This window comes from Trachypithecus francoisi, unplaced genomic scaffold, assembly GCF_009764315.1.
Source record: "Trachypithecus francoisi isolate TF-2019V2 unplaced genomic scaffold, Tfra_2.0 Lachesis_group21, whole genome shotgun sequence".
In the NCBI taxonomy this organism is placed as follows: domain Eukaryota; kingdom Metazoa; phylum Chordata; class Mammalia; order Primates; family Cercopithecidae; genus Trachypithecus; species Trachypithecus francoisi.
This window is the reverse complement of record NW_022681467.1, coordinates 59,057,062-59,080,144: the sequence shown is the minus strand read 5'-3', so window position 1 is coordinate 59,080,144 and position 23,083 is coordinate 59,057,062. Positions and strand designations below refer to the sequence as shown.

Below are 23,083 nucleotides of genomic sequence, written 5' to 3'. Positions count from 1 at the left end.
GTAACTGGCTGTGAGGCTCTGAACTCCAGTGGTGACCACTGCACCATCCTGGCCGAGAGATGGGAGCTGGGGGAGAAGACAGACAGGGGCTCTGGGAGAGAGTCTGAGTGTCTACTCTGACCACCCAGACACCCCCTTGCTGCAGTCATGGCTGCCAAGCAGTTCAGTGTCCTGGGAAGCAGGCACTCAGGCCCTGCCTAGGATGCGCAGGCCTCATCACACAGAGGCAGGTGGCACAGTGCCCCCAGGAATCCCGCTGGCCCTACAATCCCCACATATCTTCTCCATGTCTGCTCCCATCCTGGAAATGTGCTGTTTATTTTCGGATCTACCCCAAATGCACAGATTTCATTTTGGCCTGAGGTGCCTGCCCACGGCCCAAGCATATCAAAGTCCCAGTGGATCCAGATTTATCCTCAGGGCACCAGACATCCCTGAGCTCTGTTTCAGGGAAACGTGCCCAGCCTGCTTTCCCCAGCTTTAGGCGAGGCGGGGCCCCAGGGAGGCCTGGTGATGAGCAACTTGGAGCAGCAGTCCTCTCTGTGGCTGACTGGACCACTGGGGGTCATTTCCACCTCCTCCTGCAGCAGTGTGAGAGGCTGTCTGCTGCCCCACTGATGTGGATGTCCAGGCTTGGAGCCGTCTTGGGACTCCACTGCCGTTCCTGCTGTCACTGTCCGCCCTGCCTAGCACATCTGCCCGGGCCCACTTTGTGGAAAACACTCCTTTGACGTCAGAATGCCTGACACCCCATTCCAGGTCTTTCTCCTTCAGCAGGACCCAGATCCAGGCCACGTGAAGATGTTACACCTGCCAGAGCTGGAAAGAAAAATATCAACCTCGAAGCCTCTGTAGGGAGTTAGCCACACGGGTGGCAGGACTGGATACTGGCTGCAGGGAGCGAAATTCATCACCTGACCAGAAGGGCGTCCAGACTGGGGATGCTGAGGAGTTAGGAACTGAGAACTGGGCTCTCTTTGCACAGTTGCAGCTAAGAAGGGGCTGTCCATCCTCGAACAAAGACCAGAACTCCCCTGGCCCGGCCTAGGCTGCGGCACAGAGCACTACCGTAAGTCTCTTTTCCTCCTGGTGATGAAATCGGGGTCAAGAATCTAATATGCGAACTTCGTTATAAGCCGGCGAGCCTCTTGCAGGTCCAGAGGTACATCCACAGAACAGCTGACCTTCGGGACCGGGCCCCGGGCTCCGCTGCTGCTGAAGGCCAGGGCTGCAAAGCGAACAAAGCCCGCAGGTCCCGCGGCAAGGCGCAGGGGCTCGCAGCTCTGGGCGGGCAGGGGTCTGCGCGTGGGGGCAGGGCGGACCGACCACGGACAGACCCGTAGCCCGGCTGTCAGACCAGAGCAGCGTTTAGTCTTCGGACCTTGGGGAAAACCACACAGGCCTCAGTGCCTCTAGCGCGTCGGCGACTTCGGCCGTGGCCGGGGTGCGGGGGGTCGGTGCACACCTGGACGCAGCCCGCCAGCTCCTTCCCGACAGACCCCGCGGCTCCGCCGGACACGCCCCACGTGACTTCCCCGGCTCGGGGCTTCCCCGCCCAGCCGGCTGCGGCCCCCGCCCCGCCGCGCGAAACTACGACCTGGGAGCGAAATCTGTCCCGTAAGACAGCAGCGCGCAGGCGCGAAGCGTGGCGGCCCGGCGCGGCGCTCCCGGCCTGCCCCGCGTGCGCGCTGACGCTGCGCAGTCTTGTGCCCCGCTGCCGCCGTCGCTGCCGCTGCCGCCGCCGCCGCCGCCGCCGCCGCCGCCGCCGCCGCCGCCGCCGCCGCCATTGGAGTCGACGCCTCCTCAGCGCGTCCGCGTCCGGGGCTCACCGCCGTCGCCGCCTCGCCAGGGGCCCGCGCGCCCAGCAGCCGCCGCCGCCCGGCCGGCGCCCGGGGAGTTGGCGGCGGGGCCCGGGGCCGCGCGAGCTAGGGTGACAGGCCCGGCCTCTCGGGGAGGCCCGAGCCGGCGGGCTCCCCGGCCCCGCGTCTAGTTTTTCATGAAGCATGTCGGTCACCAGCGTGGACACCCAGGTAGTGGGGCCGGGTTACGGGGGCCGCGGCCGGGGCCGAGTCGCGGGGGCTGGGTTGGGGTCCTGGGGCTGGACCGCAGAGGCCGGGGTCTCGGGGCCGGGGTCGCACGTGACCGCGCCTCGGGGCCTGCCGAGCTCGCTGCCCGCTGGAGTCCAGTTCTCTGGTGAATAACTTTGTGTTTCCTTTTTCCCCCGGGTTGCATGTACCCCACGTCCCGGCCTGCGGCGGTGCAGAGAACAAAAGGACAAGATAATAAAGGTGAGCGGAGTCCCGGGACGGCCAGCGCGGGCGGGAGTGGAGGAGGACGGGGAAGGAACGGTCCAGGAAGCTGCGTCTGGGACCGGAAACTTTCTCTCTTCCGCCAGCTTCAGGGAGATAAAACTTGAGGTTGTGTGACGATTCTGGGAGACTTGACAGGTCGAAGACAAGGGCTTCTCAAGAAGCGGATATATGAGTGCTCAGAGTAATTTGGGTCCTTCTCTCCCCACTGCATGATCATGGATTTGCTTTGGGGAAGGGGAGGTAGGAGAGGAGGCTTTGCCGGGTGGACATGGCCGCAGGGGACGAGCGACTTGCCTTTTGCTGCCCAGGAGGGGCTGCTCTAGGAGAGGGGCAGTCCCAGGTTCTGCAGGCTAAGCTCCATATCCCGGGTAGTTTCAGCCCGTTTTCCAAGTCTGTTAGCATCTCCTGTGACATTATGGCTTGGGATAAACCCTCAGAGCGCACTGGTGTGAAAATTGAAACACTGTTTTAGCTACTTTGTGTGTCAGCCCAGGTGTAACCAAATACTACCGTTCATCGTGTTTTAAGATTGGAAAAGGCCCAGCACTTTATTTACCTTTGCTTTCTTTTTCTGACTGAGCATAATAACAGTGGGAGGTAAGTGGTGTGAAAGGAAGATCAGTCTTGGGGCGCCCAAATCACTGAGCCAAAGGGCGAGAGCTATGCTGGGAACTGCTTACGGCAAACCTGCCTCCCCTCTATTCTTGAAAAAGATAGTTTCTAAGACCAAAAAAGTTACATACCTCCCCACAGTTTGCCCACAAGGAAATTCCTGGTGGACAAAGGACAGTTTGCCCACAAGGAAATTCCTGGTGGACAAAGAGTCATTCCTCCTCACTGAGATAAATGCTTATCTGATTGCTTCCTTTGGAAAGGCTAATAAGAAACTCAAAAGAATGCAGTCTCTTACCTACCTGTGACCTGGAAGCCCCCTCCCTGCTTCAAGTTGTCCTGCCTCTCTGGGCCAAACCAATGTACATCTTACATTGATTGTTCTCATGTCTCCCTAAAATGTATACAACTAAGCTGTGTCCCGACCACCTTGGGCACGTGTCGTCAAGACCTCCTGAGGCTGTGTCATGGGTGTGTCCTTAACCTTGGCAAAATAAATTTTCTGAATTGACTGAGACCTGTCTCAGATATTTGGGGTGCACTGTGGAGAGTCAGATAACTCCCAGCAGTCCTTCGGTTGCAGCCCCTTCCCTCCTAAGTTTTCTTCCCTCAGTTCTCCATACATTTGGGCATACTTTCTGCATTTGGGTTTTTGGAGGCTCCACTTCTCTTTGCCACACATAGGTCTTACGATACCATGTCAATTTCACCCTGGTTTTGTGTTCCTTGCATTATGTGTTAACACTTAATTTGGTCAGTCTCACCAAATTATGATTAAGCCTTTACTTAAAATTTAGCTTAAATTATTGAAAGTTTCTTGTCACCCTTCTAATTAGTTGTGTAAACATCAGTTCTATACTGGTTTTATTCCTTTTAAAATAAAAGCATAATTTCTACTAGAAATAGATGGAAATAGACTTTACTAACTTTGACTTCTGTGTTTAAAAGTAATCTTTTAAAATTTGAGGGTAATATTTTGCAACTTTTTGTTCTAGTACAAAATGGTTCTTTACATCAGAAGGATACAGTTCATGACAATGACTTTGAGCCCTACCTTACTGGACAGTCAAATCAGGTGAGTTTATTTTGTTAGCATATATTTGTTTTTAAGTTGGTTTTAATTGTTGTGTAATACACCTTTGTTGTCATTTCTGATTTTTAAATTATCCTAAACAACAAAGCAGCAGACTATAAAGTATTAGAGATGATAGAATGCTCATGAAGATGTGCCTGCTGTTAACCCTGGGCATGAGTGGGATGAAAATGATTGACCCGTGGAGGAGGCCGCATCCCAGTGGGGCCGGGATGCGGACAGGTCTAGTTGGCTCCGGTGTTGGTGGGTCGCTGATGGGTCTTGCCTTTGACGCAGTGGAGGTGTGTGTGTTTCTGAAGCTGACTGGTTATTTTTCGCTCTGGATGATTGGAATTGTGGTCTGGGGAAGCAGCTGAGAGCTGGGCTGTGGAGCCAGACGCTGCCTGGTTTTCAGTCTTTTTTTTTTTGAGACAAGAGTCTCACTCTTTGTCACTGAGGCTGGAGTGCAATGGGACGATCTCAGCCCACTGCAAACTCTGCCTCCCAGGTTCAAGCGATTCTCCTGCCTCAGCCTCAGGAGTAGCTGGGAGTACAAGCGCCCACCGCCACGTCTAGCTAATTTTTGTATTTTTAGTAGAGACAGGGTTTCTCCATGTTGGCCAGGCTGGTCTCAAACTCCCAACCTCAGGTGATCCACCCACCTCAGCCTCCTAGAGTGCTGGGATTATAAGCGTAAGGCACCGCGCCTGGCCTGATTTCAGTTATAACTCTACCACTGACTGGCCTGTGTCTGTGGCTTGCCTTCTCTTGCCTCACCTTTCTTTTCTGTGGAAGAGAGAGAGGAGTAATTCTTTGTAGAATTGTTGGGAGGATGGACATCAGATGGTGCACATAAAGCGCTGAGACAGTACCTGATACAGCAGGGCCCAGTGAGTCATAGCTGCCCTGTTTTCTTAGGTAATTCAGGCTTTCTCTGCCTTGGCACTGTGGACATTTTGCACGGGAACATTCTGTTTTGGGGGCTGTCCTTGCATTGTTGGATGTTTAGCAGCCTCCCTGGCTTCCCACCCACTAGATGCCATTAGCAACTCCCTCTCCCCATACCCAGTTGTAGCAAAACTGTCTTGGCGGATGTGTTTTGGGGAATACAATAGCCCTGGTTAAAATCTACTGGGAGCTGCTCTCTCTCCTCTGTGCTACTGTTGCAGCAAAACTCCCAAGAGAAGCCATGTCTGGTGAAGAGTCCAGCTCGGGAACCAGCCTTCCCCTGCCTCCAGGCCGGTGGCTTGGATGAGGGGCTGCACCTCTGTGAGCTCCTCACTTTGGTGAGCAGGCCTCATGGGGCAGCACAAAGCAGGTGCTCGCATTCCTTCCTTCGCCACTCCAAATAGCCCTCAGCTACTGGGCATGTTTTAACGTAAAACCAGGCTTCACCTCTTCTCTGTGAAGGAATAAAACTAGGCTGCCCTTTTCTAAGGTGTCTTAGAACTTAGAATGTTCCTTCGTCCGCCTCCCTTTTGCTGCACTTGGCGAATCAAGCAGCTTGGAGACCGAGAAACCTTGTACAGGTGGAGCCTTGGCAGACCCACGCCCGCTCCAAGCCTGCTTTTGTTTCTTGTCTCTTGGTTGCCTTCTGAGAATCTGCCCCTCCTCTGGGCAGAACTGACTTGACTTCAGTGATGGGCCTTTGGATAGAGGTAATGGCAGGAAGTTAATTGATTTTTTGAATGTCTTGTTTTCTACTGTTCTTATTATTTTAGTACTTTAATAGTATTATGTATTGAATTTTAGCCAATAAAGGGGGAGGGAGGTTGCATCAGTACACTTAAAAATGTATGCGTGTGTGTGTATGTATATGTATATGTGTGTGTATACGTATGTATGTGTATATTTTGGAGACAGGGTCCTGCTCTGTTACCCAACCTAGAGTTCAGGGGCATGATTATAGCTCACTGTAGCCTCAAATTCCTGGGCTTAAGCAGTCCTCCTGCCTCAGCCTCCTGAATAGCTGGGACTACAGGCATGCACCGCTATATCTGGTGATTGATTGGTTGATTGATTGTAGACGCAGGGTCTATGTATATTGTACACAGGCTGGTCTTGAACTTCTGGGCTCAAGTGATCTTCCTGCTTTGGCTTCCCAAAGTGCTAGGGTTACAGGTATGAGCCACCATGCCCAGTCAAAAATATTTTTATAAAGTTGGAGCTTTTGTGTTGTTTGGGAGGATTTCTTTACAAATGGATTAGGTTATTTTTATGTCAGTGGGTGTCTTAGCTCTGTATATATACAGTACAGTTTTATAACTTTTGACTTACACAGACATACCTGTGTAGCCGTGGCCACAGTTAAGATAGTGAACATATCCATTAGCCCTGGGTCCTTTTTTGTTGGAGACAGGGTCTCACTCCATTGCCCAGGCTGGAGTGCATGGTGTGATCACGGCTCACTGCAGCCTCGACTTCCGGGCTCAGGTGATTCTCCCACCTCAGCCTCCCGAGTAGCTGGGACTACAGGCATGTGCCACCACGCCCAGCTAATTTTTAAATTTTTAGTAGACATGAAATCTTGCTGTGTTGCCCAGGCTGGTCTTGAACTCTTGAGCTCAAGCAATCCACACGCATCAGCCTCCCAAAATACTAGGAGCGTAGGCATGAGCCACTGTGCCCAGCCTAACCCTGGGTACTTAAAAGATAAAAATCCAGATATGGTTTGTGGTATCTAGTTGGAGGCTAGTTTGGTTCCTGTGTTTTGTGTGAAACTGTAATGCTTAGAATGGTTTAGAAAGTCTTAGGAGAATGCCTGCCTGTTAGGCTTGGTTTAACGTGTAACGGGCTATGAAGGGTTGTTGCCGTGTGGTGGGGTCTTTCCCTCAGACAGGCCTCACCCCACCCACCTTGCTGTGCGTCTGGTACTAGAGTTTCAGTCCTAGTTGCCCCTGAGGTGCTTGCGACTGTAGCCGCTCAGTATCTGTCTTCTAGTCTGTGACTCGAATGGGAGTTGGGGGAGCAGAGGAACTGGGAGTGAAGGGCTCTGGGTTGGGCTTGATTGTTGTGATTTTCTCTCTTTTTTTTTTTTTTTGAGACTGGAGTTTCGCTTTTGTTGCCCAGGCTGGAGTGCAGTGGCGGAATCTCAGCTCACTGCACCCTCTACCTCCCTGGCTCAAGTGATTCTCCTACCTCAGCCTCCCAAGTAGCTGGGATTACAGGTGTGCGCCACCACGCCTGGCTAATTTTTTTTTTTTGGTATTTTTAGTAGAGACAGGGTTTCTCCATGTTGATCAGGCTGCTCTGGAACTCCCGATCTCAGGTGATCTGCCCGCCTCGGCCTCCCACAGTGCTGGGATTATAAGCGTGAGCCACAGAGCCTGGCTGATTTTCTCTTTTGAGGCTTTGCCTGCTCAGGGACTTCTAGTTTCCCAGTTTTCTGTTGTTTTCTGAAAGGAAAGACTGTGAAATGACCCAGAACAGTTCCTACTCAGAGTTTAGAAGACCCTGTCTCCACATGATGCCCGAGTTGGGAATAGATGCTTCTGGCCCCCCAGGCCTCCTGCGCACTGGCTGACCAACAGACTGAGTGTGTTTGCTGTGACCCCACTGACAGAAATTACTAAGGCCACCTGGGCATGGGGGAGATGGCACCTGTACCTGTGCTGCTCGATGAAGTTTTGGTCAGCAGCAGACCACAGTATGATAGTGGTCCCATAAGATTATGATGGTGCTGAAAAATTCCTGTCACCTGGTGATGTTGGAGCTGCCATGTTTAGGGCAGTGCATTACTCATGTGTTTGTGGTGCTGCAGGTGTAACCAAAGCTACTGCCCCAGTCATACCAGGGTATACACCTACAGTTACATACAGTTATGTACAGTGCGTAATACTTGACTGTTACTACTTTGTGTATTTACTATACTTTTTTTTTTTTTTTTTTTTTTGAGACGGAGTCTCACTCTGTCGCCCAGGCTGGAGTGCAGTAGCCGGATCTCAGCTCACTGCAAGCTCCGCCTCCCAGGTTCACGCCATTCTCCTGCCTCAGCCTCCTGAGTGGCTGGGACTACAGGCGCCCACCACCTCGCCCGGCTCATTTTTTGTATTTTTTTAGTAGAGATGAGGTTTCACCGTGTTACCCAGGATGGTCTCGATCTCCTGACCTCGTGATCCGCCCGTCTCGGCCTCCCAAAGTGCTGGGATTACAGGTTTGAGCCACCGCGCCTGGCCATGTTTACTATACTTTTAAGAGCATATTCTGTCTACTTACTAGAACAAAGTTAGCTGTAAAGCAGCCTCAGGCAGGTTCTTCAGGAGGAATCCAGAAGAAGGCATTGGTGTCACAGGAGATGACAGCTCCATGCGTGTTGTTGCCCCTGAATACCTTCCAGTGGGGCAAGATGTGGAGGTGGAAGATCCAGACCTTGTGTAGGCCTAGGCGAATATGTGTGTTTTTTGTGTGTTTTCGTGTTTTTTTGTGTTTTTGTTTTGTTTTGTTTTGAAGCAGGGTCTCTCCCTCACCCGGGCGGAAGTGCAGTGGTGACTCATTGCAGCCTTCACCTCCTGGGTCCAAGAGATCTTCCTGCCTCATTTTTGATTTTTTGTAGAGATGAGGTCTCACTGTGTTGCCTGGGCTGGTCTCGAAATCCTGGGCTGAAGCAGTCCTCCTGCCTTGGCCTCCCAAAGTGCTGGGGTTACAGGCTGAGCCACTGTGCCTGGCCATATCTTCATTTGTAACAAAAAAGTTCAAAAAGTTAAAAAAAAATTAATAGAAAAAAGCTTATGGAATAAGGATATAACGAAAAACTATGTTTGTACAGATATGTGATATATTTGTGTTTACAAAAGAGTCAAAAACTTTTAAAGCTTTTTAAAAAGTAGTTTATAAAGTAAAAAAGCTGTAGTAGGCTAGGGTTTATTATTGAAGAAAGGAAAATTTTAAAATTGAGTGTAGTCTTTTTTTTTTTTTTTTTTGAGACGGAGTCTCGCTCTGTCACCCAGGCTGGAGTACAGTGGCCGGATCTCAGCTCACTGCAAGCTCCGCCTCCCGGGTTTACGCCATTCTCCTGCCTCAGCCTCCCGAGTAGCTGGGACTACAGGCGCCCGCCACCTCGCCCGGCTAGATTTTTGTAGATTTTTTTAGTAGAGATGGGGTTTCACCGTGTTAGCCAGGATGGTCTCGATCTCCTGACCTCGTGATCCGCCCGTCTCGGCCTCCCAAAGTGCTGGGATTACAGGCTTGAGCCACCGCGCCCGGCCATGTAGTCTTAAGTGGACGGTGTTTCTAAAGATGACAGTGGTGTCCAGTGAGGGCCCAGGCCTTCACATTCACTCCCTGACTCACGCAGAGCAACTTCAGGCCTACCTGCTCCATTCACTGTAAGTGTACCGGTGTCCCGTTCTTGATCTCTTATACCGAATTTTTACTCTACCTTTTCTGTGTTTAGATATGTTTAGACACACACATACTTACCGAAGTTATAGTTACTTCTGTTATTCGGTACAGTTACACACTGTACAGGTTACGGCCTCCGTGTGTGGTAAGGATACTGCCTCCACTGTCACATGTCTCCATTTGTGTAAGTACACTGACCACACACTGATGAAATTGCTTGTCAGATTTTGGGTGGTTTTTTTCACTGAACACAGTGCCTCATCAGAGCGTCTAGGAGTTCCTTGAGAATAGCCTGGAGACGCTTGGCACAGGGCTTCCTGCTGTGCCTGCGCAGCTCTGGTAGGCCCAGGATGACCCGAGGGCCAGCCGGGGGGTGTCAGTTTCTTGTGGCTACATCTAAAAATACGGGCTTCCTTAAAATACCCAGTGGCAGAGCCTGCTAAGTAGGCATTTGCCATCACAGCGGCTTCCCAGAAACACAGCTGGAAGGACACAGTGGGATCTGAACATGCTTCTTATTGGCAAGTTGCTGAAACAAATGCAGGAATGCTGTCAGAACCTGCTGTCTCCGCGTAGTGATGCCACCAGCTCAGGGACTGAAATTGCAGCCTCAGAAGGACCAGTCCTGAAAGCAGATCTGAAAAGTGAGCAGCCAAGTAGGTAAATTAGGGTTTTTTGGTTATTTTCCTCTAACATTTTCTCTGTGCTCTCTAAGACTTCTCCTGAAGAGCCGCAGGTCATCCTGGTAGGCCTGTTCCCTGTCCTGGGTCAGAGCTGGTTCCCAGGAGCCATGTCACTCCCTCACTTTCCAGCAGTTCCCTTGATACTTTTCCCTTTTACATAATTTGTTTGTGTGTTTGTTTTTTATTAAGCAAATGCTTCTCTCTGTTCCTCTTGGGCTTCTGAAGGGATCCTTTCTGCTTTAGTCTCTCCGGTTGGTCATTCCAACTCTATCTCAGAAAAATGGATATAGGAAGTAAACATTTTAACTTCAACTTAAATGGTTCTGTTCATTTGGATGGAAGTTTCTTTTTTAGAATGTCGTTAAATTTGAGTAAATATGTAAAACTGCTCTTAGTTCTTTTTTGTTTGTTTTTTTGAGACGGAGTCTCACTCTGTTGCCCAGGCTGGAGTGCAGTGGCGCTGTCTTGGCTCATGGCAACCTTCGCCTCCCAGGTTCAAGCAATTCTCCTGCGTCAGGCTCCTGAGTAGCTGGGACTACAGGCACCTGCCACCACGCCCAGCTCATTTTTTTATTTTTAGTAGAGATGGGGTTTCACTGTGTTGGCCAGGCTACTCTCAAACTCCTGATATCAGATGATCCACCTGCCTCGGCCTCCCAGAGTGCTGGGATGATAGGCCTGAGCCACTGTGCCGGCCGAAAACGTGTTAGCCTTTCTTCGATGAGGTCTTTGGTTCTCCACAGGGGTACAGTGAGGGCCTAGCTTGTGAAAGTGCTCAGCAGTCTTCTGTGGAGGGGGCTGCAGAGTAGCAGGATCATGGTTTTGCCTGTATTGTCCTTAAAAGGTCTGTTTATGCCACTCATTTACCAGGACCAAAATACACTTGCTCAGAGGTAGTAATGTGTTAAGAACAAGCTTTAAATTTGTTCTTTTTTTTTTCTTTGAGACGGAGTCTCGCTCTGTTGCCCAGGCTGGAGTCCAGTGGCACAATCTCGGCTCACTGCAAACTCTGCCTCCCGGGTTCACGCCATTCTCCTGCCTCAGCCTCCGGAGTAGCTGGGACTATAGGCACCCGCCACCACGCCCGTCTAATTTTTTGTATTTTTAGTAGAGACGGGGTTTCACCGTGTTAGCCAGGATGGTCTCGATCTCCTGACCTTGTGATCCGCCCACCTTGGCCTCCCAGAGTGCTGGGATTACAGGTGTGAGCCACCGCGGCCGGAGTTAATGCGACTATATCCCTGAGGAGTAAACTTTCACACTCGTAACTCAGTGCCCATGGAGCCATGGCGCTAAGGAATGTTGAGGGGGCAGCACAGCTTGCCTCCAGCACTTGGCAGCAAGTGAGCGCTGAACCTGTGCCTGGCTTTGTGTGAGACAAAGGGAGATCAAAGGCCCTGAAAGGAGGCTGCGTGTGTTTTCCAGGCAGCCCGAACTGTGTGTTTCCATTTGTCTCCCACACTCTTTGACCAGGACTGTGAGTGGGACAGCTTCTCTCACCAGGGAAGGGGTGTGGGACAGCAGCCTGACATGTGGCTCATAAAGAAGGCAGAGGACAGCATTTCCAGGTTTTCTTATGTACAGAATGACTTACTTCACATAGCGTTACAAATTAACCTGCTGCTTTACCTTCAGACTTTTGAAGGAAAGATGGCAGATGTAACAGGAAATGGACTGTCAGTAAGACTGAGATAAAAAAGGAAATCGGGCCCACAGGACCCCAGGTCACTACATCCAGCCTGCCTGTGTGGCTGTGTAACCCGGTGAGGACAGAAAGTGTCAGGAGGGTTTAGGGCTGCTGGCAGAGCTGATTAGTGTCACCATCTTCTGTGGCTCAGGGTGTGAATGGTGGTGATCTGGAGCTGAAGGGTTTGCAGAGTACCAGCTAGAACTGCAGGCCCTGCACCTTGGGTAGAGGGAAGCTGGGTGGGTCGTTTGTGGGCTCTGTGTCTGTGTGGCCTGTGTGCTGGGTGTGTCCATTTAATGCTTCAGTTGGATTTTCAGGATGTTACATGCTTAATGTAATGTGCATTTTTTCATGTGGTAAGTGATGTCTTGTCTTGGTGAAGGCTTTAAGTGTAGTCAGAAGTGTCCCTGGGCATATGTGTCCATGGCCTGACTCCTCTGGTTGGTGTTGTGGCCGAGTGGATTAGAATACCACATGGCCATCAAGGTCTTTTTTTTCATCTGCACTTTTTGCCTGAGAAGGAGGATGTGTTGTGATTGCACCGCTGCTGAGGAGCATGTGTCCAGCCGATGGGAGGAGGAGGGCTGGCTTCCCTGTGGGGGCACTGTCCCCTTGCCTGCCGTCCTTGAAGGCACCTGTGGCCAGCGACTCAAGGAGCAAGTCCTCTGCACAGACCGCCCCCTGATTTGCTCACCCTCCTGTCTGGGCCTGTCAGCCAGGGCAGCACCCGAGGGAAAGGCTGCAGCAAAGGAGCCAGCATCATGGGAGTTGTTTGAGGGAGAATAAGCTCAGGTTAATCTCATGTTTGTACAACACTGATGGCATCTCACTTGTCTTCTTATACCCCCAGAATCTCAAATTTGTATTACAGGGAAACAGCAGTTAGTGCATTTTGAAAGATGATTTTGGGGCCAGGAGCTGTGGCTCACTCCTGTAATTCTAGCACTTTGGAAGGCCGAGGTGGGTGGATCACCTGAGGTTGGGAGTTCGAGACCAGCCTGGCCAACATGATGAAATCCTGTCTTTACTGAAAATACAAAAATTAACCAGATGTGGTAGTGTGCTTCTGTAATCCCAGCTACTTGGGGAGGCTGAGGCACGAGAATCGCTTGAACCTGGAAGGCAGAAGTTGCAGTGAGCTGAGATCTCGCCACTGTACTCCAGCCTGGGCAACTTAGTGAGACTTTGTCTCAAAAAAAAAAAAAAAGGTTCTGAGATTGTCTGCTCACAAGTGGAGAAGTCACCAGGAAGAAAATTAGAAAATAGGATTTCTGAAGCCTTCGGTTTTCTAGGATGGGAACAGGAGGCAGGAAGTGGTGGCTAGGTCACCAGTTCGTTAGTCCACTGGTGTTGGCTGGTGTCGGGATACTGCCCCCAGGGAGAGCTGCTTGTGGTCACCCCTCCAGTGAAGCAGGCCTGTTTCATTGTCTGAGATCCCAGTCTCCCTCTTGCTTCAGCTACCTTCCCACCTGGTGTCCCCGACTGGGTGCTGTTATCCTTCATAGTGTGGCCTTTGATGCTAACATGAAAGGTCAACATGGCAGGGATGAGGTTGGGAGATGAGGTCTGGAGCATATTCTCTTTATGTAGAACTTTCTGGTTACTTGGACGACTGGGGAGAGGGGAGCAGGAAAACTGCAAATCCAAAAACGGGCATCACAGGCTGGAGAGCTCCATGTTTTTTACTTCCTGCTCTGTTTTCTGTAGTAGCATTTTGACATTCTTAGACAATGCATCTAGGCGGGAGCCTTCTTGCATCACACTGGACCCCTTCTCACCTGCCTGTGTGCATGTGTGCGCGCATAAAAACACCTCACACGAATGCACACACACCCCTCACACGAATCACTCGCCTGTGTGCATGTGTGTGCGTATAAACACACCTCACACGAACGCATACACACACCTCACACGAATCACCTGCCTGTGTGCATGTGTGCGCGCATAGGCACACCTCACACAAATGCACACACACCTCACACGAATCACCTGCCTGTGTGCATGTGTATGTGCGCATAAACGCACCTCACACGAACGCACACACACCTCACACGAATGCATGTGCACACACACACCCCTCACACGAAAGCGGTTTTAAGGCAATGTTGGAGGGACCCAATCATGACCGACCCTTGGTTGAGTCTCTCCAAGGAGGTGCCGTCCCAGAACTGCTGACTTAAGTCTAAATTTGTGCCCTGGGCAGCTCTTCCGAGACCCCTACGATGGGGCACTCAAGCACTCACCTTCTGTAGCAGACCTTTCTGCCTCATGGTTCTGTCACTTTAAAACCACTGTCTGAGGTTCCAGTCACCTCACAGACATGTTTTCACAGGGAAGTCCAGGTGAGTTGGCATCCAAAGCGAGGGCTGCTCTGCACCCGGATTCCAGAGTCCTCCACTTACGATGCTTTCTCTTGGCTAAGGAGCTGGAGGCAGCCAGGGCCCTCTGTGCAGGGGCCTACTCCAAGATCCCAGTGCTGTGCCCAGGAAATCATGGGAATGTGAACCCCCTTGGACTTAGAGGCAGGGGCTCTCTGCTAGGAAGGGTGTGTGGAAGGAGCCTCTGAAGCACCCTTGAAGGATGTCTGGGAGAGCTTTGGTCCAGGTATGGAAGAGTGTCCCAGGAGGAGTGTCAAGGCCCAGAGGTGGGTGCCTGAGGCCTGCTGAGTAATTAGTGAGCTTAGGGTCTGTTCTCTGGAGCAAACTGCCTCACTGCCCTGCACATCCTGGTTTGCCAATGGAAGTATCTCTGCCTTACAAAGCTATTTCAGTGCCCATGATGCCGTCCGTGTCCGTCATAAGCATTGTCGTCAGCAGGGCAAGGGTTTAGTCCTAACTCTAGATTCCTTTGTAGGTAAGAGTAGACGGAGGGGCTGCTCCCTTGCCAGTTCTAGAGAGGCTTAGCTTAGTCATTTAGCCTGAATTCAGAGCCTTGCAAATGATGCTTCACATTTTGAGACGACACCCTGGTTTGTGTTCATTATTAATTTCTCTGTCTTGATTTGGTTCTCCTATTGGCGACCACAGCTTTCCTTCTGGAAGGAGTGGCCCAGTGCTGTGCAGGTCTTACTTTTGCCCCGCCTGTGCTTGAGCAAGAGGCGGTTGGCATTTTCATCATCTCCTCGTGTTGTGGAAGTGCTGTAACTTGTCACGTTTGCTTTTGCAGAGTAACAGTTACCCCTCAATGAGTGACCCCTACCTGTCCAGCTATTACCCACCGTCCATTGGATTTCCTTACTCCCTCAACGAGGCTCCATGGTCCACTGCAGGGGACCCTCCGATCCCGTACCTCACCACCTACGGGCAGCTCAGCAACGGAGACCATCACTTTATGCACGATGCTGTTTTTGGGCAGCCTGGGGGCCTGGGGAACAACATCTATCAGCACAGGTTTAATTTTTTCCCTGAAAACCCTGCATTCTCAGCATGGGGGACAAGTGGGTCTCAAGGTCAGCAGACCCAGAGCTCTGCGTATGGGAGCAGCTACACCTACCCCCCAAGCTCCCTGGGTGGCACTGTGGTTGATGGGCAGCCAGGCTTTCACAGCGACACCCTCAGCAAGGCCCCCGGGATGAACAGCCTGGAGCAGGGCATGGTTGGCCTGAAGATTGGGGACGTCAGCTCCTCTGCTGTCAAGACGGTGGGCTCCGTTGTCAGCAGCGTGGCACTGACTGGTGTCCTTTCTGGCAGCGGTGGGACAAATGTGAACATGCCAGTTTCAAAGCCCACCTCATGGGCTGCCATTGCCAGCAAGCCTGCAAAACCACAGCCTAAAATGAAAACAAAGAGCGGGCCTGTCCTAGGGGGTGCGCTGCCCCCTCCACCTATAAAGCATAACATGGACATTGGCACCTGGGACAACAAGGGGCCTGTGCCGAAGGCCCCAGTCCCCCAGCAGGCACCCTCCCCACAGGCTGCCCCACAGCCCCAGCAGGTGGCTCAGCCTCTCCCAGCACAGCCCCCACCTGTGGCTCAACTGCAGTATCAGAGCCCTCAGCAGCCACCCCAGACCCGCTGGGTTGCCCCACGCAACAGAAACGCGGCGTTTGGGCAGAGTGGAGGGGCTGGTAGTGATAGCAACTCTCCTGGAAATGTCCAGCCGAATTCCACCCCCAGCGTCGAATCCCACCCTGTCCTTGAAAAACTGAAAGCTGCTCACAGCTATAACCCTAGAGAGTTTGACTGGAATCTGAAAAGCGGGCGTGTGTTCATCATCAAGAGCTACTCTGAGGACGACATCCATCGCTCCATTAAGTACTCCATCTGGTGTAGCACAGAGCATGGCAACAAACGCCTGGACAGCGCCTTCCGCTGCATGAGCAGCAAGGGGCCCGTCTACCTGCTCTTCAGCGTCAATGGGAGTGGGCATTTCTGTGGGGTGGCCGAGATGAAGTCCCCCGTGGACCACGGCACCAGTGCTGGGGTCTGGTCTCAGGACAAGTGGAAGGGGAAGTTTGACGTCAAGTGGATTTTTGTTAAGGATGTGCCCAATAACCAGCTCCGGCACATCAGATTGGAGAACAACGACAACAAACCGGTAACAAACTCGCGGGACACCCAGGAGGTGCCCTTAGAAAAAGCAAAGCAAGTGCTGAAAATTATCAGTTCCTACAAGCACACAACCTCCATCTTCGACGACTTCGCTCACTACGAGAAGCGCCAGGAGGAGGAGGAAGTGGTGCGCAAGGTGAGTCTGGGTGTTGCAGGCGGCTGCCATGCAGATGTGTCCTTGGTGCTGCACTTAGACCAGGTGGCCCGGTGGTGAGCAGATGCGGCAGGTCCGCCAAGCTGAGTCTCATGACAGGCAGCTCCCAGTTGGCCGCAGGTGGGCGGACCCAGGTCTTGGCAGCCTCGTGGGCTTTCCCCGCGGAGGGTACCACTAGTAACCAGTGATGATGTTTGAGTGGATGTCACCAAACGACTTTGATCGCTCTCCACTTATAATTGAATAATTGGGGCCACAGTGTACACATTCTGTGCACTGTGTAGAATTTTCTGTGCACTGTGTAGAATTTGAGGGTAACTTTCTCCTCTCCTTTTTGAGTCGTGATACTTTCTGGAGCAGTGCTTCCCAGCGTCTGTCTGTGAGGAACACTTAGGTGATACTCACGCCGCACTGCAGTGGGCACATAGGGCATTGAGACCTCACTTGGCCAAGGGCCCTTGTTTCCCAGGGCACTGACCCTCAGCAGTTGGGAAGCTCTGGTCTTTGATCTGGAGGTCGTTGCTTTATTTTTCTTTTAAAAACTCAGTATCCTGCAGTTTTTGGAAACCAACTCACTCCATCTAGGTCCTAAAGAAAATGGTGGTGGGGTAGGTTTGGAATCCAGACATTTTATAATAACAAATATGGATCCTATATCAAAAATCCATTGATTGGGCCTTTTTGAGACAGTCCTGATTTCCTGGGATACTTGTAGCCAAACTCCTGAGTCTGTGCCTTCGTGTGATGTATGACAGGACTGAGTGTGTTGGCTCTTCAGAAGGGCTCAGACGCCCATAAACTGGTACCAGCAATGGGAAAATGATGCTGCTGACGTACTTCATAATGCTTCCTTTATTCAAGAGAGTTCATCCCGAGATTCTCTCCTGCTTATAAAAAAAATCCCTTCCTGGAATGTCAGTTGATAATAGATGGCTTTTCAGTGCTTTTTCAGTTCTCTATGTTAAAGGGATTATTCACCTGTGAGCGCCAAGTGTCCTAATGTATTTTGGGCCGAAAGGCGTGTACTTGGCATATATGGGGATATGTATATCCCTATATATATATATATAGATCTGCACTGTCTGCAGTCTTAACATTACGCAAGTCCTGAACAACTTGGGGCTTGTAGAACTTTGGAAGAGTATCAGTCCCTCTCTTGTGAGAAGAGAAGAAGATGTCATTTATTTCCAGTTACTGGAATCTGAGTTAGTTACTGATATTCTGTGTTTTAGCCCTTTGTTTTTGTTTTGTATTGAGATGGAGTTTTGCTCTGTTGCCCAGGCTGGAGTGCAGTGGTGCAATCTTGGCTCACTGCAACCTCCGCCTCCCAGGTTCGAGTGATTGTCCTGCCTTAGCCTTCCAAGTAGCTGGGATTACACACATAGCTTTTTTAGGTATAAAATAAATACTGAATTGCTAAATTTGCAGGGATAATTGCTACTGAAGCTTTAGATCCTTAGCTGGCTACACTGGAAGCTGGCTGTGTGTGTGTGTGTGTGTGTGTGTGTGCGCGCACAGTTTTTCTTCTTAAATACCGTAATACTTGGTTTTTCGTAAAGTGTGCGGACTCCTGACCTGGTTGGTGTCTTTAAAAATCGAGTGTCCTACAACTTGCATTATAAAAACTTGATCCTTAGATAACTGCTTTTTTGTGTCGGGTCTTGGGTTAAGCTTCTTGGTGGGCGACCTGCAGGGCCTGTGAGCGTCGGCCTGCAGGATCCAGTGTTCCTCAGACCCCTCGGGTGTTCCGAGGCAAGTCCAACAGAGCCACTGGTGCCGGTGGAGCGTCACTGGACGGACCTTGGTAACCCTCCCTAAACTGTTCAACAAACTCTGGGCCCGTGTGGGTCAGTGTTAACATTAATTTGTATTATTGAAAGTGACAAATGAGAACCTGATTTGTTAATGTTTGGTGGAATTTCAAATAGCTTTTTTTTTTTTTTTGAGACAATCTCACTGTCACCCAGGCTGGAGTGCAATGGTGCAACTTTAGCTCACTGCAGCCTCAGCCTCCCGGGTTCAAGCGATTCTTCTGCCTCAGCCTCCCAAGTAGCTGGGATTATAGGCGCCCACCACCACGCCCAACTAAATTTTGTATTTTTAGTAGAGTTTGGGATTTACCATGTTGGCCAGACTGGTCTCAATCTCCTGACCTCATGACTTTGGCCTTCCAAAGTGCTGGGATTCCAGGCGTGAGCCACCGCGCCCGGCCGAGTCAGTGCGGTTTTAAGAACACAGTAGTGTACTGAAGAGAGAGTTGTGGGGAAGCGACTTCTTCCTCTTGGTGGTAAACTGCGGTTGTGCTGGTGGAGCCCCGGGCAGTTTTCTCAAGGTTCTCTCAGGACTTGGAAGAACAGACCTACCTTTTCTTTATCATTTCAAGTTTGGCCGCATTGCTCTAAAGCTCATAAACAAGTTGACCGTTGAGAAAGTAAAATAGAGTTAGCATTTTGCAAGATTGCTGTCCAGCTATAAATTTGGAAACATACTGATTTCTTAGGACAGCAGTAGCTTTTATGTCAGCAGAGTCAGACCAAGTCCTGGGTTGATACATTTTTTGGTTTTAAAAAAATCTAGAAGCTTCTTAGCTTAAAACAGTGAAAGTGGTGAGTGTTCCACATGTTGAGCATCGCTTAGTTCCTCAGACTAACTGTCCTTGCCCTGGCGGCAGGTGCCCGTGACCCGACCCCACATCGACCTCCAGGCGGGCTCTTTGAAACTAAGAGCAAAGCAGAGAGAATCTCAGGCGTAAGCATTTCCTGGATGCTTGTTGAGCATTCCTGGAAAGAAAAAGCTGTACTTCTTTGTCTTATTTTTTTTTTTTTTGAGAAATTTTATGAGGAATAGTATTTTTAAAGAGCACACAGGAGGCTGGGCGCGGTGGCTCAAGCCTGTAATCCCAGCACTTTGGGAGGCCGAGATGGGCGGATCACGAGGTCAGGAGATCGAGACCATCCTGGCTAACACGGTGAAACCCCGTCTCTACTAAAAAATACAAAAAACTAGCCGGGCGAGGTGGCGGCGCCTGTAGTCCCAGCTACTCGGGAGGCTGAGGCAGGAGAATGGCGGAAACCCGGGAGGCGGAGCTTGCAGTGAGCTGAGATCCGGCCACTGCACTCCAGCCTGGGCGACAGAGCCAGACTCCATCTCAAAAAAAAAAAAAGAGCACACAGTAAACTTTGTAGCTGTTTATAAGGGCTGAAGGGAGGTGGGGTGTTTCCCTGTGAGTGGCTTTAACATCAGCTAGTTTGAACTCAGATTGGCATTTGCTTTTTAGGAACAGCAATACCTCTTTTGTTAAGAGATTGATTGATTGATTGATTGAGACAGTTTTGGTCTGTCCCCCAGGCTGCAGTGAAGTGGCACAGTCTCAGCTCACTGCAACCTCTGCCTCCTAGGTTCAAGTAATTCCTGTGCCTCAGCCTTCAGAGTGGCTGGGATTACAGGCGCCCACCACCACACCCTGCTGTTTTTTTTTTTTTTTTTGTATTTCTAGTAGAGACAGGGTTTTACCATATTGACCAAGCTGGTCTTGAATTCCTGAGCTCAGGCAATCCACCCGCCTTGGCCTCCCAAAGTGCTAGGATTGCAGGCGTGAGCCACCATGCCCAGCCTGTGAAGAGATGTTTTAAACAGTATTTTTAAGAGAATGCAAAATATAGAGTTCTTAATTTTTCCAGTTTTACATTTGAGGGTAGGGAGGAAATGTTAATTCTTAAGAGTAGGACCTGCCTATCCAGGTCCTTAATCCAAATACTCTGGAGCCTTCTCAGGACAGAGAACACCACAGCGGCTTGTGAGAGCAGCCACAGTCGAGGAGGATGGTGTTTATTCCAGTGCCCAGCAAAGTTTATTATTAACCAGAAGACACATTCAGTCCATTTTTAGCAAAAGAGGAGATTTCAGGTTAAATGTTTGGGTGTCCCACCCACTGGCTTTATTAGTTTGCGTCTTTTTATTTATTTATTTATTTATTTATTTATATTTTTTTGAGACAGAGTCTCGCTCTGTCCCCCAGGCTGGAGTGCGGTGGCCGGATCTCGGCTCACTGCAAGCTCCGCCTCCCGGGTTCACACCATTCTCCTGCCTCAGCCTCCCAAGTAGCTGGGACTACAGGTGCCCGCCACCTTGCCCGGTTAGTTTTTTGTATTTTTTTAGTAGAGACGGGGTTTCACCGTGTTAGCCAGGATGGTCTCGATCTCCTGACCTCGTGATCCGCCCATCTCGGCCTCCCAAAGTGCTGGGATTACAGGCTTGAGCCACCGCGCCCGGCCTGATCACACATTTTCATCTTTGGATGCTGCCTTGTAAGGAGACTGAAGGGGCTTCTAGACACTGCTACTCAGGGAGGCCAGTGTGGGAAAGATTCGGGTGTAAGTCTCAAGCTTGTGTGTCATACACTCTCTGGAAAAGATGATTCTCTTAACGGGAGTCGGCAGCAGACCTGGTCAGAGGAGCTTTGCCTTGAGCCAGTCTAGCCACGGGGGAGTGGGGAAGGGCCTGAACTGGACAGGCCCACACGAGTCCTCCTGCCCTTCATTAGCCACGTGACACAACACTTTGTTAGCCAGTTGGAAGGATTTTGGTGTCCTTTGAGCCACTGAGACGTTTAAATGAGATAAAATACAGAAGAACAGCTTCCGTCTCCCTGGCCTGCTTGAGAGCCTGGTGCGTGCCAGCTCCTCCCTCTGAGTGTAGAGGTTTTCACGTTGCTAAGTGTCTTTCCATGTGGAGTGATAGTGGCACATGAGGAGACAGCGGTGGGAAGTGGGGCTTCCCAGCAGACAGGTGGCCCATGTGACCGTTGTGGTTGATGCTTTTCTCCTGGTAGAGGGGGTGGGGAGAAGGCCGTGCCCAGTGTGGCCAGTCCCCCACAGAGCAGGCCCAGCGCAGCTCAGAGTTGTAAGAGTTGTGTGCTGGTGCGGCCTGGGTGCCATCCGGGGCCCTGCCTCCAGATCTGCAGGCACAGCTGCGGGGCAGCTGTGGACCCCACTTGCAGGAGGGTTCATCTGGGTGGTTACTCAGTGTGTTCAATTGCTGTCTTTTTTTTTTTTTGCAGGAACGGCAGAATCGAAACAAACAATAAGGACGAACCAGTTTCTTACATGTTCTAACGTTTGACTTTGAAAACAGTTTAAAACACGTGTGCTTGGTCAGCTCCAGTGTGTCGTCCCTTGCGGGGGTTGAGTGTTGCATCTTTGCCTTTCTTGTCGTTTATTTTTGCCCAGATGGATCTGCATTTATTTGTACTTTTCTATGTATTATAATCTTGTAGAAGTCACTAATAAAGGAGTATTTTTTTGTCAACGTATCAATCAGACTGATCTAATGTGAAATACAAGTATCCGTATAAACAAAGCATCTATTTTGGCAGAAATTATGTTCTTAAATTCACAGTCATTTGATATTGTTCTATGAGACTTCGTATTTCTCATCCCTTTATTGCTTTATAGCAAACGTAAGAAACCATGAGTCATTTTGTCATTTATTCTGGTAAAATCTCTTGAAAATACTGAAATCAAAAGGTTGGTGATTATCTTGTTCATTCTGATTTGTCATTTTATTTGTCTAAAGTGCTATTTTACCCATTTGATTTTTCTACTAGTCAGATAATTTTTAATTTTTTAAATTTGGGAGACACTTTTTTTTTGTTTTTGGAAAATTTTTCCTTCCAGATCTGTTGCCCACTGAACGGCCACCCGCCCCTCACTGTCCTGGTGCCCGATTGCGCTGGATGGTGTTGGGGCATGATGTGTGGAGGAGTTGGAAGGTGCTTCGGTCTGGTTCAGGTTCGGGCATTTTTCGTTGTTTGCACATCTTTTTAAATTTTACCCCTTTTCTTAAGAATCCTAATGCCGTCGTAATATTTTATACCAGTAATGCTGAGCTTTCAGTGTAGGGTCTGGTAGTACAGACAGTGTGATGGGGGATGCTGCTGGTTGTAAATTTCACTGTGTGTGTCTAATTTTTTTTCCTGTTGAATGGGTAAAAACAAAACAAAAATTTTTTAGAAAATGAATTTGCTGTCATGTTTTGTGGAATGAGGGACCTTTGAGCTCACTACCACCTGGAGTTTGAGTTGAAGCATGAAAATGGTGCCCATGCCTGACGCTCCAGCGCCTGGATCTGCACGTGCCCTTGTAGAGGATCCTTACTGTCCTAGAGAGCAGATGCTTTCTGAAAACTACTTGCTCCAGAAGACCCTCTGAGCTCATGTTTCAGCTGTATCATTAGACTTGTATTTAGAGCGTGTCACTTCCTCTGAACTCTTGCTACCTGAATGGAGTCCTGGGCGACATTGGGTTTTCCTCTAGGAGAATACAAGCCTTAATAAACAATACTATTTAGCAAGCCTGGTGTCACCTCATTCTTCACCCTACTTGGTGAGTTTATGTGTTGGAGCTTTTTAAGCTGCAAAGCCGTTGGGGGAGTCACCGTAGGAAGCCCCTGTGTTTTTCAAGGTGTGGGATTCTCATTCTCTCGCTTTGGAAAAGGGAGCTGTTCATTTCTTTAAGACTATAAACTACATGGCACCATCACCCACCCCTCAGCACACGAATGCACAGACGCAGCAGTGCGTGCAGCGCCTGGGCACTGCTTCCTCCTCTCCAGACTTGGCTCCTCACCGTCTCCCTCCATTCATCCTCCAATGCCTCTTGTTTTTTATGCGATA

The 23,083-nt window shown here is 50.3% G+C and overlaps 1 protein-coding gene across 1 annotated transcript; it reads left to right on the top strand.

Moving 5' to 3' along the window:
- Positions 1 to 1,697: 1,697 nt before the first annotated feature.
- YTHDF1 (YTH N6-methyladenosine RNA binding protein 1) lies at positions 1,698 to 22,761 on the top strand. Its single transcript, XM_033187094.1, has 5 exons — positions 1,698 to 2,030; positions 2,264 to 2,288; positions 3,920 to 3,999; positions 14,872 to 16,392; positions 21,470 to 22,761. Exons 1-5 carry the CDS (start codon positions 2,004 to 2,006, stop codon positions 21,494 to 21,496), a joined length of 1,680 nt encoding a protein of 559 aa, XP_033042985.1. The 5' UTR covers positions 1,698 to 2,003; the 3' UTR covers positions 21,497 to 22,761.
- Positions 22,762 to 23,083: the final 322 nt, after the last annotated feature.

Coding starts and splice junctions, on each gene's coding strand:
- YTHDF1 (XM_033187094.1), top strand. CDS start 2,004: ATGTCGGTCACCAGCGTGGACACCCAG. Junction 2,031..2,263: donor TCACCAGCGTGGACACCCAG/GTAGTGGGGCCG, acceptor GCGGCGGTGCAG/AGAACAAAAGGACAAGATAA. Junction 16,393..21,469: donor AGGAGGAAGTGGTGCGCAAG/GTGAGTCTGGGT, acceptor TTTTTTTTGCAG/GAACGGCAGAATCGAAACAA.